At 38.5% G+C, this 19501-nt stretch overlaps 1 protein-coding gene across 1 annotated transcript in view; it reads right to left on the bottom strand.

Moving 5' to 3' along the window:
* LOC128812710 (transcription initiation factor TFIID subunit 4-like) overlaps positions 1–19501 on the bottom strand; it is a 149038-nt gene that overhangs the window by 86606 nt on the left and 42931 nt on the right. The window contains exon 10 of the mRNA XM_053987274.1: positions 16859–17028. Coding sequence (XP_053843249.1) covers positions 16859–17028 — 170 coding nt within the window. The remainder of the gene's footprint in view (positions 1–16858; positions 17029–19501) is intronic.

Raw genomic sequence — 19501 nt, 5'->3', positions numbered from 1 at the left:
TGTTCCTGTGTAATAGAGCTGGAGCTGCGCTCAGGTTGCTGAAAGCTGAACGACTAATGGCAAGCAGACACACACATTAAATCCCAACGCTGCAACTGCCACCCAGGCAAATGAAGCCCTTGAAGTTGGGAGGACGATTCCTACAGGCAGGAGCAATTCCTCCAAGTCAGACTGGCAATATTTGAGCACGCACCATTTTACTACGCAAACACGTGTAAGCAAAGCCATCAGTCAGAAAACCCTAGTCTGAAAGATAAAATGCAAGTAAGAAGGGACATTTAATTAACTACTATCCAGAAAAGAGGCTTGGAGATAGAAAATTCTGCCCTATTCTAGATAAGGGTAAGAATGTGTAATTGTTACAGTTCTTTGAATTTGAGTGTAACTTCAGCTACTCAACTTCCCTGAAAACACATACACTCCTTTTATAACAAGAACTGTTGCCATCTTATGTTTTTTTCACAATAAAGGTGAATCTCAAAGAATTTTATTCTAAGTAAAGTCAACCATTATAGGACTTTTCTTGTCCCTTTAACTCTTCAGAAATTCAACCATAATCTATGGACCATTCTCTGATATACCTGATGCCTTAAGATTCTTGTCCTTCATCAGCCTCTGCAATATCCCAGTAACTACCTTCTCCTAAAATCCCTCAACACAATATTCCCAACTCCAGAAAGCTACCCAGAAACCACAGAGTCCCTCAGGAATCTGCCCTGGGACTTACCCTTTTTTAATGGGTGTCTCAGGGACCTCGGGGGTGAGACACAAAGTCCCCATACCAAGTCTGCAGATGGCACCACCCTGAGCAGTGCAGAGGGAAAGGACCTGGCGAGTGAAACGAGAGGAACTTCATGAAGGACAAGTGCAAAGCCCTGTGCCTGGGCTGGACTCACTGGAATGCCATGGGCTGGGGTCAGCAGCCCTGATGGGATGCATGGAGAGCCTGGAGGCCAGCAGGTTAGCCAGGTTCCAGCACTGCACCCTGGCACCCATGGGCTGGACCTACAGCAAAACAGTAAATCACCATGGGAAGCAACTCCTCCTCTTCACTCAGCCCACATCTACAATCCTGCACCTTTGGGTCACCCAGCACAAGAAAAGCCTGAAAAAACTTGAATCCAGGAAAAAGTCAGCAAGATGGTCATGGGGTTGCAGCACACAACCTACATGAGGAGAACATGAGGGTTCTTTTTCTTGGAGTAAGAAGACTTAAGGGAGAGTTTATTGAGAAGACAGAGCCAGACCCTTTATCAAGGTTGCCTGGAAGAAGAATGAAAAATAAATTAATAAATTGAAACAGCTGTTTCTGACTGGATATAGGGAAGAATTCTTCCATGAAGAAATAATGGAGCACTTTGCACAAACAAGGTGTAGACTGTTCCACCTCTCAAGTTTTTAAGACTTGGCCAATTAATGCCCTAAACAACCCAGTCTAAATTGAATGTTGATTCAGCTCTGAGCAAGAGACTAGAGTGATTCCAAGATCCCTGTCCTCCTGCATATGTGCTTCCATATTCCTTATTACTGCACAATACTGTGACATCTCTCCTACATCTCAGATCATTCCCTGGCACATCTCCCAGTCCATATTTGTCCAGCATGCCAGCTGAGCACAGTCGGGGACCTTGAGCCTGGCCAGTCTGCGCCAGAGAGCTCACTGGCAGCCAACCAGGCATTAGAGCAAAGAAAAGGAAAAAATGGGTTCATTTCCCCCTCAACTCAGGCACACAGAGGGGGCTCTTATCTAGCTCCTGATTTATCCATCAACTCAAAAGTAACCTGAAGGGAAAGAAGAAAAGCAAATGGAATATTCAATCACTTAAGGCTAAAATTCTTTGGAAAACAGGATAAGGGGAAAAGAATACAATTTCCCCCCAAATGAATTAGCATCAAGGAACCAGACTACAAAAAGACTTTTAAAAAGTCATCTTGTCATTCACACAATTCATCATGAGTAGAAGCATCATCATGTCTTCCCTGCTCTAAATTACATTAGTTAAACCCTGTTAGCCTGGGATGTCAGAAGCAGGGTGCATTCCAAAGCTGCATACTACATGAAGATTTGGCACACTCCTTAAATACTTGGATTGCACTTGGGGCAAGGGTGGGAAAATTAGCAATTTCATCCATGCTTGGCAATGCTGGCCTGCTTATACTTTCATACACAGTTGCTCACACCACTGTGCTGAATCCACTGAGCTACGAGATGCTGTGATACCACTGCTTAGGGCCTGTCCCTTTTTTGCTTTCTTCTACTCAGAAAAAATGCCAAATAGAAACTGAATCTAAGCACAGGTCTGGCAACCATTAATTCTAATGTTTCTATATTAGTCTTTGTTTTGTCTTTTTTTCTTGACTGCCACTTCTCCTCCTGAGATCCGCTCTCATTTATAAATTTCATAAAATGAAATATATAAAAGATCATCCACTCTCATTTATAAAATGCATACTGGATCCTGTCTGCCATCAAATAACACTTCTCTCTAAATGGGAAATTCCTAACATATTCTTCTAGTCTGCATAATTACTTTTCCCAGTGTTAATAGGAAAAGGTTACTCTCCCCTTCTCAAGATTCCCTAGAGTGATAATGATGTGGAACAGAAATATGATTTATACTTTTAAGAAATTTATAGATACACATATATATTCTAAATCTATAGATACACATATATATTCTACTAAACATAGTTAATTATATCACAAGACACAAATATCCTTGTTATTACTCATCTTTCTAACCAAGTTATTGGACAGTGGGCTTCATCTACTGATATTTTTATTTAGGCCCTAGCATTCTGAATTTCGGTCTTAATTGCACCATTTGATCTTTACAATACATACATTTAAATATGTGCAGACACCAAGAAGAAAATTAGGATTAAAAAAAAACCAAACCAACAACTTACTTCTGTCAACAGAGTGCTTTTCCCTGTCTGTCTTCTGTTTTTAAAAAGTTTAGCTTCTTGCTGATTTTTAGGTGATCATCTCAATGTGCTTTAAGTTTGATGATGTGGTAATCTTAACTTGCAGTCTGGTGATCAAAAGTATCATATGTGGAATTTGAAAAGAGTTGCTTGCTTTTAAATAATATATGTGTTAAATTTAGACATTTTGGATAACAAGTATATGCCTCAAGTCTTTAAAATTACTTTGGCAATGTAATTTTGAACTTTTCCTAGAGCTATGATAAAAACATCATTAAGGTTAACAAAAAAAAAAAAAAAAAAAAAAAAAAAAAAAAAAAAAAAGGAGCTGGAGCAAAGCAATGCTCCAAGCTATAATTTTAACCCATCTCTCCAGTTGAATTCAAGTTTTGATATTGTTGAAGACAAAACTAAGGTCGTACTCTTTATTCAAGTGCTCCTGCCAGATCTCTATTACACCAGAACTGTACAAGACAATCAAGAATTGATGACTGATTGAAAGAAAAGTTCAATTCTTTGTGGCAGAACTCAGTCACAGGACATCCTCAGAGGCATCAGATGCTACTAAAGAGTCACACTATCCTACATGAGAAATATGAGGGACAAATTTGTACTCAAATTGCAAGTTTTGAATCTGCCAAGCATTCCAGAACAACACAATAAAGTCTGCCAACATGTTAATACTTAATTACATGTCTGGAAGCTCTAATAGCAAACCCTGGTTCAATCAGAATTTAATAAAGATCTACAGTATATGAGCATGCAAAGAAGTGTGTTAGGATATTTTGTTACAAATAAACTATAGTATTTTAAATTTTTTGATATTGCAACAGAATTACTGTAAAGTCAGAACTTAGATACAAGTTCCAAAAACCTTGAGGGAAAAAACGTTCAGCAATATTATTCTGATATTGGCATATGTGTCAGTAGCACAAGATTGTTTTTTACAAATATAAAAGCACCGAAACCTTGTAACTGAAAACTTCTTAGGTCTCATGAAGTGAAAACTCTGCTATCATCTGCTTAGCTATCTGAAAGTCACTGGATTTGCTGCACTTTAGAAGTTTAATTATATTTTATTGATCAAAAACCAAAACAAATCATAAGGAGGGTTCTGCCCTATTTGGGAAGCAAAAGAAAAATACTGTCTGCAGATAGGCTTTCAAAGAATCAAAAAGTTACTTCAATAATTTATACTATAAGAGGACTGACAGGATTGAGATCAAAGATAAAAAAAATTATTTGTAAAACATCAGGTCTGACTCTGATTATTGATGTGATAAATTATTGAGTGCTGTATAAAATCTCTTTACGTTTACACTCAAAACAAAAAAACCTTGAAGAACTGGCTTTAAGCAGTTAAACAGCTCAGATTTAGGGCTTGAGTTGTCCTTCAAGAGCAACACTGGAAGGGTGCATAATTAGTGTCTATTTGCCCTAACCACAGGTCAGAAATGCAGAAAACACACACTCCTGTCACCCTAACACCAGGAGCAACTTCTTGAACTTTAAATTCCATGCAAGAAATATTGGCCCAAGATCCAACTGGAAGCAGTCTTGGTTAGATCCAGACCCCTTCTGCCACTACAGCTGGCTTGCATACCACAAAATAGAAAGCAAAGTCCATCCCCCTCCAATCTGAGACATTATTTAAATTTTTATTTAACCTCATTCAACACCATCAGATCTAGGAAAATGCAGCAAAGAAGCATCTGGTCAGATCAACCCACCTCTCTCCTGCCCACATCCCAGAAAGTGCTGGGCTGTGCCTTGGATTGCATCTACAATTGAGGCTCAAGCCCCTTCCTATGTTATCCCAAAAGAACCACACCAGTTCTGTGCCTCAGTCCCCCTGCAAGCTTCCCCATCAGGCAATATATTGGAAACACAACCACTTCAGTTCCTGCAGCCTCCCAAACTATTCAATTCTCTAATAAAGAATTCTATTCCTTCATTTCACCAACATAAGGGAAACTGACAATTTTATAGTGTTGCAGTAGATGTAGCAGTGAAACATTTCAAACACCTTAATCTCTGTACAATTACATATAACTAAATACAACATGACTGGTTAAGTAGACTCTTACAATATACAGGAACTTACATTATAAAGGAACAATATATAGGAAATTACAAGCTGAAAAAAATGGGGTGAGGGGGAGAGCAGCTCACCTTCTGAAACTAGAGAAGCAGTATTTGTGTAAGACTCAGCTTGTGTGGTCTCTACAGAAAGCAAGCCATGAAATCAAGAGAAAGCAACTAGAGCTTTGCCTGTGTATTAATAATTCTAAATACAGTGTATTAATAATTCTAAATACAGTGTATTAATAATTCTAAATATTGTGTATTAATAATTCTAAATACTGTGTATTAATAATTCTAAATACAGTGTATTAATAATTCTAAATACTGTGTATTAATAATTCTAAACTGAGCAGTCCCATGCTGACAAAACAGGGAGGGGGAACAACTCTGCTGTAGTAAGGGGCCTTGACATCCTGAGAAGCACAAATGGCAATTACTGAACTCACTTCTCCCAACCTCAGAGCAGTGTCCTCAGCCCACAAAACCATCCATCAATACTGCATTCCTAGTGCTATCAAGGGGAAAACCCAACCCTAAATATTAAGCTAGAGGATGAGGGATGGAACATAGGAGAGGAAAAGATTAAGGTGGTTGTTTAGGTTTAGAATACCCTGGGGTTGTGTTGAGGTGGCTACCAGTGCCCTAAACAGACTTTCAGTACTAAAAAACTGAAGGCAGAGCTTGTTCAGCAGTGGTAGGGCAAACAGCAACTCCATTTTTGATAATGAGAGATTCCTAGGGGTGCAAGATAACCCAGCCATCCCAGGCAAAGGAAACAATAAGATAATTTTAGCTGCAATCTTCTGGATTTAGTCCCTTGAATAAAAGCTTCATTTTAAATCTTACTAACTAAATGCATGCATCATTTAATCAATGTTGACTTGCTGTACTGTTAAGCTAGTCTGCTGATAGAAGACAATATGAGGAAAGGAGAAACTACAAAACTTTAGTTGCTACCTTGACAAAAAGAGCCACCCCAAAGGAAGTGGTTGGAGCAGGCGTCTCTGAGGAACCTGTACCCCAGAGCTGTTCAGGAAAGCCCCAGGCCAGGGAGTGTTTCCTGCCAAGCACAGAACCGCTGCCAAGTGCTTTGAGATTTGGTGCACGGGTCCTGCAGCAGGTACAGACCAGAGCCCTCTGTGAGGGGCAGATGGCCAAGACAAAACCCACAGCTCCAAACCACCCTCAGCTGACACAGGAGAGGTTTGCAAACCAGTCTCTGATACTGCTCAACACTTCCAGTGCACCTTCATGGGGAACAAGGACTTTGTTAGAGAGAATGACTTTTTATCGCTTCCTAATGGAAAGCCCTACATTCCTTACTTCAATAAGCTTGTTTGTAAAAAATCATTCCTCCTCTCAGAGCTTAAGAACTAACTCATGAGTCAATTTCTGGACAAACTGGAAACCTTCTTTGTCGGATTAGGCCCTTTTCTGACCCAGAGATGGGGCAACTGAGAGGCATTTTAAAAACTTCTATTCCACTTTCAGTCTCATGAGAAGGATGAGACAATACAGGTGTTAAAATTCATGCCACCAGAAGCCAACTATTTCCTAATTCCAATACATTATAAGTGTTTCTTGGCCTATCAGCTTTTACCATGCCATGCTGTAAATGCCTTAAAGCCAATCATCTAAAATTACTCTTTGTGGGTCCTACTACAATGCATTTTTCACAGTTCTATTTCTCTAAAGTATCTAGTCTTATTTGCAAATCCATCCTTTGAAACTTGTTTCTGGTTCCATTTCTCTCTCAGCAATGTCTGTCCTATTCCATGGCATTTCTAAGTCAGCATTTCTTATCTCAAAGTTTACATACAGATACACACTATGTGAGCTTCTGTCAGGCTTTCAGAATTCTCTACAAATCCATTTCCCACACTTCTTGAGAACTCTTGACCTGCTGGGAGTAGCGTTTGTCCTACACTTCTTCAGGACTACCCACCTTGGGCTGATTGCCCAGGAAGCATTTTGTGACACTGACAAACTGCTCAAACATTGGTTATTTTTTTAAAATAAATTCCAAACTTACAGATTAAAATCCTCAAAATACATACCATGTTCAGTGCAAGACACAGCAGGGAAAAAACATAACCAGCCATGCAATGTAACCTAAAAGAATAAAAATGCGGAATAAAATGCTACACAATTTTTAGTATTGTCTTTTCCTGCCCCCTCCAAAGTAAATGCCAATCAAACTATTTTAGCAAAGTAAGATTCAGCTGAGACTTTTAAGCTCTGTAGTGTGAATGCACAAGCACAAAACCATTCAAAGTATTTCAGGAACTATAGTGGATTTAACTCTTTCAGTATAAACTATACTACAATAAACACTTATGTATTCATATAACTGTATAAAAAGTTAAGTAAACCTACACTGGGTAACAGAGTCCATCATCATTTCTCTAACAGTAATATCAGGAGATGCTGCTAGAAGATTGTTAAAACAAAAAGTGTGTAGTGCTCACTGTGCACCAAAATTATGCCTTGGTCTGTCCTAAGTTAGAGCATCTTATCCGTCTATTAGGTCAGGATGGAATGCTTTTTCCATTCATTTTTCAAGCAACACTGTAAAACAAAGAGTTCCACAACTTAACTACACACTTGGCAAAAGCAACCTTTTTGTTTATATTGAACTTTTACTTCCTAGTTTGAATACACTTAATTCTTGTCAAAGGAAAACAAGCAAAACAGCTCCACTCTAGAGGGTCATCTTGGTGTAATTATTTTAACACAACAGAGCCAGAGAAACAGTTGCATCCATACAAAATCTATGTGTAGCCCTGGCCATAGTCTCATCCTATTTCATGTGCTGATTTAAAGCTTTAATATGCAAGTCCATAGGATTTGGGGCAGGACAAAAAAAATTCATCAAGTAGAGAAAGAATTTCTCAAGCATCTTACTCAACCCTAACTACACAACTCGAGTTTTTTGAGGGAAGTCATGTAAGATTGACCAGCAAAAAGCTTCCACTCCTCTAAAAAGTCTCAACCAGTGGGTAAGTCTGGGAACTTACTCATAATTCATGCTTTCTGAGGAAAAGAAAAACTACTTTGAGAAGAGGTCTGTCCTAAGGTATATATAACCAGACAATCCAGTTTCCAAAATTCTGTCTCTAAGCTAGATAATTAAACAGCTGAAAGGCAGCTATTAATCATCCATAAAGTCTTTTTTATTACCCTTAGTGGTTTGTCTCTAACAGAACCCAGCTAGATACCAAACAACATTCTGCACAGGTATGTGTAGGCTTGGAAAATGGAAGGAGCTGCCACAAAGCATGGAAGCATAAACAGTGCATCTAGCAGCAGAGAACACTTGGCATTCCCACAGCAAGGAATCACAGAGCACAGAACGAATGCCAACTCTGAAGGAATATAAGGCACTACAATTAATTGTTCCTCTGCTCTCTTCTGTAACTAAACTGTGTATCACCTAACTTCTTTTAGAAGAAATCAAAATCTCAATGTGTTAAGCAAAGACAATATCCTTATGTTTGATGTTTAATTCCTCTTCTTTAAATAATTCAACTTTAAGATTATTTTTGTGCCATTTGATGTGTGTATTCTAAAAGAAGGGCGGGTGCTGAAGTTATTAAAAGGAGGCACTGAAAGACAAAGTCTTTGAGAAGTGCAGCTCCACATCCTGCCCTATAATCCCAGTAATCTGTGCTGCAGCAATTGAACAGTGTGAGGAAAATACTGAAGTCAGAGGAGAGGCTGAAAACTGAAACAGGGGCAGGTTTCAACGTGTCAAATAAGAACACACAGATTACAATTATATGATCTCTTCTTCTTCATCTTGGTTTTCCCAAAACAAAAAATACAGCATAATAAGCATGTCCAAAGACATCCAGGAACATTCAAGAATAAACACAGAGTGTAGAGGACTAGAAAATATGTTCACTATTTTTATGAATAAAAGTAATTGCCTCAATGCACTTTTGTGCTTGGTTACTCACTAGAGTCAAACCAAAAGAGATTTTTACAAGGACCAGATCAGAAAGTACTAATATGGCAAGGACACCAACAGGAGTCCCTAAGAAAACAACAGAGAAGTTGTTAGTTGGGGATTTATCTGTTTTCATGCAGAGTAGACAAATGTGTTTCTTGAGCTAAACTCAAAAGAGTAAACCAAGACAAGACCTCAGGCTTAAACACCATAAATACACTATTATGACAGTACACCAGGTAAAACAGAGATGGAGCAGAACTCCTGTAAGAATGTCAAGATGACAAACAGATGCCAGCATCCTAGAGCACAGTCCTCACAAGGAACAGAACACACTCTCCATCGTATCCACAGGATTCAAAGCATACCAAGTATAAGAACTTGCCTGTGTGGTTCTGTTCCTTTAAAGCAAATTGTGTGAACAAAACAGACATTTTGACAATATTTTGCCTCTGAAAAACCATCTCTGACACCACAATCAGACCAGGCATCACACTTGTCACCACAAACCTGATGCCAGGCAGACTAGTTACGAGTGAGGCTTTGTCTAAGGAGGCAGGATGGGCATGTCACACAGGGAGGAAATTCTGAGGATAAAACCCAGGAAATTCAAAGGATACCAGAAGGGTAGACCAAAGATCATAACCTGAATTTCAAAATGTCAGCACCTTCATCTGTCTATGCCCAGGATTAAAATTAAACCTGCCAAGATCAGGACACCATCCCACATTCATTAATACCAAATAGAGCATCACCAGATCCACCACTGCAAAATTTAACCAGGTCAGATATGGTCACTTAATTTTGTCAAAATAGCTTTAGTTTATGATCCTGTATAGTAAGGTTGCTACACTATTGTGCAAGAACAGATGGTGGTATCTCATCTGGCACAACTTTGTGTAGCAGCTACTTCCTTGAAAACAAATACCCTTTGGTCAGCAGCAGAATGTCTTCATAGCAGTTCAGTATTTGGCTCTGGCTTATTTAACACAAGGGACTGCAAAACTGGTTAAGCCACAGATTAACCCTCTCTGCATTACAACCACTGAAAAAAGTGCCAAATTGCCAATGAGTTATAGTAAATTCTGGATTTGTGTGCAGTAGACTCAGCAATGTGAAGGAGGCTGACAATGGGAGAAGGAAAGATTAAAGGAAGTTACAAAGTTTGTCAGTAATTTTAAGAAATAAAAACACTACAACCTTAGTATGAGCAGCAGGATTGCCAAATAAACATAATGAACAATCATTCCAACATATTTTTAAAAATATTACCTTTTACTTTTTCCCCCTTAAACAATCCTTGAAGATGCTGCTCACTGATCAATGACTTCCTCCTCCACAAAGATGTTCCAACATGTGTTGAGCACTGGGGACATTAGCACCACCTCTAGAGCATGGAGTTTGCCTACAGGGATAATGTAAGTCAGCTTTATTGCAATACTGAATGGTTCTCTAAGGTTTTCTTTTTATTGTTCTTATTTTACATCCATGGACTTTATAAATGAATCTGGTAGAGAATGCATCTCCACAGAATGATGATCTTAATTTTACTCTCCTTTGCAGAGACCTGGAAATTTAAGCCGTTCAATTCCCAGATGCAAACTTATCTGAGGCTGGGTAACATATTTTGGTGGGCCCTGAAGACCAGAACTGCCTTCCAGAAATAGCAAGACCTTTTAAAGATGGCACTTTCACTACATTCACAAAACAGAATGAAAAACGAGTGAAAACAAAATGATGGTGAAAACAAAACTTGAATTCTCTAAATATTTCTGAGACCAAGTATAACGGTCATGCTCTCAGCTCAGCTGGAGTAAAACCTTTGAAAATGATGCCTGAAGAAACAGCATCATTTTCTTCATAAATAGTCATAGTTTAAACATAGCTAAATTAATCATATTTATTTTGAGAAATTAATGCTTGATGAAATAATATCAGTTCTGACACCTAAAGGTGATAACAGCTAAAAGCATAGCTCAGATTCTGTAGTGTTGCAGAGCCAGTAAGATTAATAAAAAGAAAACCTTGGAAATACACAAAAAATATTGAACAGAAGCTGCCCTACCTTTCACAGAAAGGCAGACTCCAAGCTCTCAGGTGGTACTGAAGTTACCATTCCAACACATGTTGGGACATCTTGTAAAACAGGAAGTCTAATCATGGACCTATTAAAGAAAGAACAACAACAGGGTTTAACATTCTGCTGAAGTACTTACTGATTATGTTTATTTGGCAACACTGCTGCTGATACTAAGATGGGAATGTATTCCCACCTTTTTTGAAAAGGAAATAGTAAATGTAAATCAAATATAATTGTCTTATAATATAGTAACACTAGCAATTGATTCAGTTGGAATATAAAACCAAATTCTCTATTGAACATGTACAATGAACTCCAATCTCAGCCTATCAACAGCCTAAACACCTATCACAACTATGGACATTGGTTAGAAAATTGGGAGCAGCACACATCTTCTCATCTAAATGCAATTTCTAGCAAATTGTTTGTTTGATACTAATGAAAAAAGCCCAAGTTACAGAACTATTCCAGACATCACAATGTGGATACATCTCTACACCTGCCACATCTCTGCAGTGCCAGACTGAAGTTTACAGAAACTAGAGAAAGTCCATGCATTTGGCATGCACAATAACTTGCAATTTGGATTATACAATACCTAACATGACTTTTTTTGTTCCCTGAGAATAAGTAGAATCCAGAGAACTCCACTGTAGGTACAGTTCAAGCAGACTAAGCATGTCCTTAGGACAGTGCATGACTTCAATCTACTACACTTATGAACAGGTAGGTGTTAGAGCAATCCCCAAACACAATCCAGAGTTATGTCCACAGGCATTTACAGCGGTCATCCTGACAGACAGATGCTGATGATAAAAAATTATATTCAAATGAATACTTCAGTTTGAAGACAAATCAACTTATGGACAAAAAGTTAAAAGTCAGCAGTGAAAATCACTTCAACAAAAAGTGCAGTGAAAACAAAAAATTATATTCACAGGCAATCGGAGAGCTCAGAATTTCAGTACACACAACCACAGTAATTGAAGTAGCTATAAAAGCCCTCTAAAGAAAAGCAACCAGAGAAATAACTACACTTTCATGTTAGAGCTGCTCTGTATATGAAAGAGCAGTCATCAATAGGACAGTTTCATTTCATTCAAACAAGAATACAAATGTTGACAAACAAACCCAGAAAAAGAGGATGACAGAAAGACTTACTAAACTAATAACAAATGCTTTAAACAGAGGCTGAAATCACCTGGCCTGGTTTCATGAAGGGTACCCCTATGGGTTTTAACATGGTTTAGCAATATAAAATGCCCTCTAGAGCACACAAATTCTTTATTTAAAATATATACATAAGGACACAACTGCTGCCACTGCAATGCCACACAGTAGATTCAATATACTCCAGAATATAGAAAACACAGATAAGCTATTTCTGTAGGTTTTAACATAGAGTTTTGTAGTAGACATGCAATTCAAGCGTGGCTGAACAAAGAAAGAATCAAGGCAGAGCAATGATCAATATTTCATCAGACAGAATTAAAAACATATTTTACATGTAAAATAACAAGAAGGTAAATCTATAAGTTATGCTGAACCTAACCATACAACTGTTATATTGACAGAAATAGTGGCTCACTTCTAACCAGCCAAGCTTCTCTGAAGCTGTTTTAAGGAGGAGTCTATATAACTATATAACAGACTTATAACTACTGAATCAGGAGAAACTGGATTCGTCAGCACATTTTCAAGCTTTATAATAACTGGCATGCAGCACTATGCGTGTTCTAGATTAAAAATTTATTTATATGAAGCAAGAGAATCCAGAACTAGGTTTGTGGTGGGAAATACTGCAGATGTATGCTATGTCAGTATAACACTTTTTCCAAAGGACATTGATAATGATGCTAGGTAACAAAAAATACAGCATTTTGTAAAACCATGCTATAGACTGATTTCTTAATGCAGTTGTAAAAAATTCTGAATGAAAGTGAAATAAAAATATCATGGCTGATTCTCCAATAAATTTCTATTGTATGTATTTAAGTTAAAATAATTTAAAAGATACAAGGTGAACAGTATTCAAAATGTATTCTGTGTGGCCAAACCAGTCTTGTATTTGTTAGAATGCCACATGTGTTCTATTTAGTCAGTGCTCTGTAACAATAAAACTGAAGGAGAAAAATGGGGTGAAGAACACAAAGTGAAACGAGAAAGGAACCATCTAAGTCAAAGAATACAACATGCCAAACTCCTGCTTAAATATTATTGCATTATAACAGTTAACTTATGGTTAGGGTTCACCACAAGTTGTGACATTTAAGGGAGAGTTAATAAAAGCAAAATGGCATCATCTGATTGTAGAAGAAATGAGTTAGAAATAAAAATTGTGGGAATTAGTAAGCTCCTGCAGATTCTAAGCCTGTGAAGGTATCATGTTTTGTTGTTCACAAATATAAAGCAATGTTTTTTGGAACCCCCAGTGAAGGTTTGAGAGACCATAAAGTTCTCAGAAAAGTACATGAGACAGCTGTTCCCTTTTTCCAAGGATTTAGGAAGGATTAGAAAAAGGATCATGTTTTATGCCATCCTTTGCTGTGTCCTGCTACCTTTCACTAATATTTAACATAAAACGCAGTACAGCCTTGTTCTTTTCAGCACTCAGAAGCCATGCAGTAATCAAGGAATTAAAGCCAAGGAGTCTCTATTTTCACAAGACGGTTAAGAACTATAGAAAACTGTCACACTTTAAAACCTGCTTTACTAAGTGTTGCCTGTTGCCTCATTCAGGAAACAGCAAAAACTCAGAATGTCAAAAACTAGCTTCTAAAACTTAAGTAACACAGCATTCTTACTCAGCAAGGAGTAACTTATGAATGAACAAAAGTGAAACAATTACAAATTATTAAGGTTATTTTTCTTGTTTCTTTCCCATAGAACCATGTGGAAAAGCTAGGATTTTTCAGCATTTCTTATTTGTGAGGGTCTAATCAGCTTGCTTGCCCTCTGAAGAAACACTACTCATTCTACTAACAAAGTTAAAGACCTAGAAAGTGTCAGGAGTTGGTATGCACATGCATGATGCATATCAACCTCTGCCTCTCAACTTCCCAAAAAGAGACACAAAAGCCTTCCAACCCTTTGCATATGTTTCATTGTGCTATGCTGTCATGTAGAGAGATCAGGATTTAAAGTTTTATGATTCCAAGTGGAATAACAAAAGAAATACATTATATGCTGAAAAATACTCACTCTTGATTTTGCATCAAAGAAGAGTTTGAAACAGTCACAGCCTTGCCTTCCTACATGAACAAATGGCAATGATTACCAGCCTAAAATGACTAGATACAAAATTGGATAAGGAAGCATGTGGGAAGTGGATGAATATCTTTGCATGAATTACCTTTCAGTTACTTCTTCCATTGAAATGGATCAATATTAGTCCCTTAGATTTAAAATAAACTTTGGATTCTAACACTGCCAAGCTCAAGTAGAGATAAGAACACACAATATATTAAGAAACCTCTTTCACGATGTCTTTGAGGCATCTGGCTGGTGGTTACTGCCAAAGTCTGAAGAGCATCTGCTCTCACTTTAGCAGTTTATATTCCGACTCTGGTGAATGGAAGCACAATCTCTGAAACAGCCTTTGGGGAACACTACCGAGTTGCTCGACAGAGCTCTTACTCAGAAAAGAGAGAAGGAGATTAATATTACAGAAAACCTGAAAGATCTAGCTTCTGAGAAAGGAGACAAGAGCAGTTTCCTAATACTGTACACACCACAAATCTCTTTTACTAAAACATTAAAAACTTGCCCTAAAACTGAAGTGATTAAATATGAATAGACCTCAAGGTAGAAAATAACATCTGTTTAAGTCGTATTCAGGCAAAAGTAAGAAGAAACAATGTATCTTATCTCATTTGTCAATAGGCATAATGAAAACAGAACAGAGGACTCACATAACAGACTTTTTCCTAATGTGCTCGAGAAGGTCACGGGTGCTTTGCTTAGTCCTGGTGTTGTCACAGCAACATATGGCAATACTGAGTCTTGTCGTGAACTTACAATGTCATTATTTTAAGTGCCCAGTAGCACAAATTACTAAATTTGTGTGTGGTCCTAAGCAAACAACAAATCTGGCCACACACAGTGAAAACCCAGCTTCTAAAACTTCAAAATCAGCTGAAGGAATTTTCTCCTCAAGAGCCATAGATCCCAGATAGTAGCCACTTCTGAACTCTACAGCCACTTTCAAAACTATAAAAGGCTCCATGTAAAACCAAAATAAAGCTCTAAAAGTGGCTGCAGGAGATCACTAGGAGTGGCCGCTCTTCTGGATTCACTGCTTTTGAGAAGTAAATCCCTGCAGCTGCTGTTAAAAGCTTTGAAAGTTTCATTTCAATTATCAAAGCCAATAAAGCTTCAAAAACAGCCATAGGGATTTGTTCCTCGGAGAAGCAAACCCCAAAAGGCAGTGATGAATAGTGAGATGGGTTCTGTGGCTCTTAAAGTATGTGCAGATTCCTGTAAGTCCTGCACTTGTAATTACAACTCCATGTTGTGCAGCAATTGTTACAGCCAGATAGCTCATTAAGGCTTATGTGGCAAATTCATTACTGATTTCCCATTCTTTCTAACAGTTTTACGTCTGTTGCCTTTGCCTTTTCTTGCACCTGTATCAACTATTATGAGAGCATCCCTCCCAACAGTTTCTCAGACACATTCCACGAAGACCTCGCTGGCTGCAGTCTCAGGTGGTGCTAAGGCAGTCCCAAAAGGAAGGACATGCTTTCCCAGCCGTCATCACATCCTCACAGCGAGCTGACTACAGCCTGCAAAACCATTCCTTTCTCTGAAGGGGAACTTAAAATGGCATTTTGTAAAGTACAAGAGTGAAGTCTGACAATAAGTCAATGAAGAACTTGCCTGCAACTGCAATATAAAAAGGCTCCCGTTAATTCAATGAACAAAAACACAAATAGCATTTCAGAAGCAACCACATGCTTAAAAAAAACTAACAGCGCTGATTTGTAACAAGATTTTGGTCTTATCTTTAAAACTCTGAGAAGTAGATCCCTAAAAATTTGTGATGTAAGCATAGGCCTGAAAGAGATACAATTTACACCCCTAAATAACTGGAGCTTAGTATGTTAAGACACTGATGGCACCACAAACATTACAAAAATTATGCTGAAAAATATACCAGAACACAAAGTGTATATTAACAAAGTATGTTGTATAAAAATGCATTCTATTTTACAGAAGTGTATTTCCTAACCTTAAAACATCACTAATTCTGAAGAGTTATTCTACTAAAGTTTTTAAGTTCCATTTTCAAATGGCAGAATAAATAAACATACCTTTTTGCCATGATAAATAAACACAGCTTTTTGAAAACATGCCATAAGAAAATCACTATGAACTTAAATAGATGCAGGTGTTAAGAACTGAGTAACTGGTTTGTATAGGGAAAGAAAATCTTGACAGGAAACTTAAGCATTCTGTTAAATGTTATTCACAGGTGTCCTCTGTGACCTGTACTACTTACTTTACCTCTGTGTTTCAATCTTCTCATGTGTAAAACATGAAGGAGGATTGTGAGAAATAATTAATGTTTGCAAAGAGCTTTGAGATCCTTGGATATAAAAAACATAGGAAAGAATGAAGTTTAAAAGTACCAGCGTGCTATTTTATTTCCAACTTGAAGTAAGGTACTTTTATCACAAAAACCTTGAAAGTTTAGAAATACAAAACTATGGAATCAAATGCTTAAAAAACCATCTTAAGTGCTAAGCATATTCTGTTCCTCAGAACCTCATCACTCTGAAGGAAACACTCCCAGAAGGAAAGGATGTGCTTCTCACCCGTTTCAAGTATGCGTTTATGGAGAGGTATAGCAGCAAGAAAGGGTTCATCTTTACAGGACTGGATCTGGGCTCCAACCAAGTCAGAGTTGGTAGCCAGAATTCGGGCACTTTCTTCATTAAGATTTATGCCAGCCATAGAGGCAACATCATTGATGTCATCGTCATCTCTGCAATAAAAAAAAAACAACATATAAAACCAAGTTCTGCATGTAATATATTCATTTTTTGCATCATCTGCTTCTCCAGAGGAATCATCATGCCACATGCCCAACAGGTGGGCCAGTTGAGACACAACCCTTGGTGTCTCAGTTTTCATAGAGTATCTTCAGAAACAACAACATCTTTCTCTGACCATATCAGAAAACATCAGAAACAGGACAATTTGACTGGTAACAGAAAGTGTGACAGAGGTGTCTTAATCTGAGAGTCAGGGATATCAATGAAACCAGGCTGATCAGGAAACTAAAGGCAAAGATCACCACTAACAACTGAACACTGGGATTTCCTCATTATAAAAAAACTAGGCATAAAATGGTAAAATAAGTAACAGAAATTAAAAGCAAACCCGTGAATTTTTAATCCTTCACTGTTCCACAAGTTCCTACTAAAACAGGCATCAAGACATTTTCAGCAACAGTCGGGGAAGATTCTTTGACCATGCTGAGCTCATAGGTAAACCTGGGCTCCAAGCGTGGCTGGAGTATGTGCTGGTAATTTTTCTGGCAACATACAAATATCAGCTGTGTCAACAAGCTTTAGGAAAATGAGCTGCTTTTGAAAAGATCATAGCAACTCCCAGACTATTTTTTTGCCCCGCAACATCCTTTTTAACAGCTTGAGAAAGTACAAACAAATTTGAGTTTCCATACCAGTATCTCCCAAGCATCTTTACCTCCTACCTGTCTGAGGGATGACTCAGAGCTGTGAAACAGCCATCTGGATTTAGCACATTCTGTTTCAAAGTGTTTGTCTGACATAAACACGATTTCAACATATTCTAGAGTCGTTACATAACCTTTGAGAATATTATTTACAGAATATATATACACACACAGATAAGAACATTCAAGTCCAGACTCCTATTACTGTATAAAGTAAGCAAACAAAAGCTTAATTTAAAAGATTTTATAAAAATTGTTACATACTTGATGTCCCATGCACTCTAAAATACTTTGCCACTTGTGATAAGCTCAATGCCCACAGTAAAACCCAATAGCTGCAAATAAGGTCTGAGAATAAAAGGAGGGAAATCCAGAAATCCATAATCTAGGTCCTCCTGCTCCTCCCATACTCTTCCTGTTATCTGTACTACAGCAGCCAATTTTGGTGAAAGACTACTATGGTTTGATAAATACTGCTTTTGTTTTCTTTTGTGGGAAGAAGTCAAGAAGGGACTTATATTTGTGTAAACCTGCAGAAATGTGCTTAACACTTGAGGCAGAAAATGGAATATTTTAAAATACTTTTCAGAAAGTCTACACAAATGAGCTTCTATTTATTTCCAGGGGTGTTAAGCACTTGATTTCTTGCCTTAAAATGAAATTCCTGAGAGCAGTGTTGCAACATCATAGAATGGTTTTGGTTGGAAGGAAACTTAAAAGCTCATCCAGTGCCACCCCTGCCATGGGCAGGGACACCTTCCACTGTCCCAGGCTGCCCCAAGCCCCATCCAGCCTGGCCTTGCAAACTGCCAGGGGCAGCTTCTCAGCATCCTCACAGGGAACAATTCTTTCCTAATTCCCAATGTAAACCTATTACCCTTTAGTTTGGAGCCATTCCCCCTTGTTCTGCCACTTCATGCCCTTGTAAATAATTTCTCCCCATCTTTATTGCAGGCTCCCTTAAGGTGCTGGAAAGTAACAATTGGGTCACCCTGGAGCCTTTTCTTCTCCAGGCTGAAAAATTCCAATGCTCTCAGCCTTTCTTCCTAGGAGAGGTCCTTCATCCCTCTAATCCTGGCACTTTTACATCTGACATAGTGTCGACACAATAATCACCTGTGGACCCAGGGCCACAATGAGGAATTGGCTCCATGCCCACACCACACAACCAACACCGACTGAAATATTCAGTGATCAACTCAAAAGTTTGTAATTCTACAGATGAAAAACCACAGGTAAAACTGAAAGAAACCAAGATTCTGTCAGGTTAAAACCTGAATGCTTGCAATGGAGTGAGAATCACCCAGGACTCACAAAGCCCAAATCCAGCAGGCCTCAAATCACGAGAAAACCAAACTCCCAGCAAGGCAGTCATCAGACCACAAACTCTGAACTATGTAAAACAGAAGCTTCTAGAAGACAGCCTTGAACCCAGAATTTCAAAATAAAGCTCAAACTGACCAAACCACAAGTGCAGTGGTGACGCCCCATGGGCCCTCACCCCGCTGTGGGTCTGGGTGTCAGGGGACGAGCCTGAGCCCTGGAGGAGCCGGGTAAAAACAAACCAAGAGGTTCCCAGGCAGGGCCCCACAGAGCCCTGCTGTCCTGTCCCTTCAGCTGCAGCTCTCACAGCTGGGCAGGGGCTCCCAGTCCTGTCCCTTCAGCTGCAGCTCTCACAGCTGGGCAGGGGTTCCCAGTCCTGTCCCTTCAGCTGCAGCTCTCACAGCTGGGCAGGGGTTCCCAGTCCTGTCCCTTCAGC

Source organism: Vidua macroura, chromosome 11, assembly GCF_024509145.1.
Source record: "Vidua macroura isolate BioBank_ID:100142 chromosome 11, ASM2450914v1, whole genome shotgun sequence".
NCBI classification, from domain to species: domain Eukaryota; kingdom Metazoa; phylum Chordata; class Aves; order Passeriformes; family Viduidae; genus Vidua; species Vidua macroura.
This window is presented reverse-complemented; position numbering and strand designations above follow the sequence as displayed.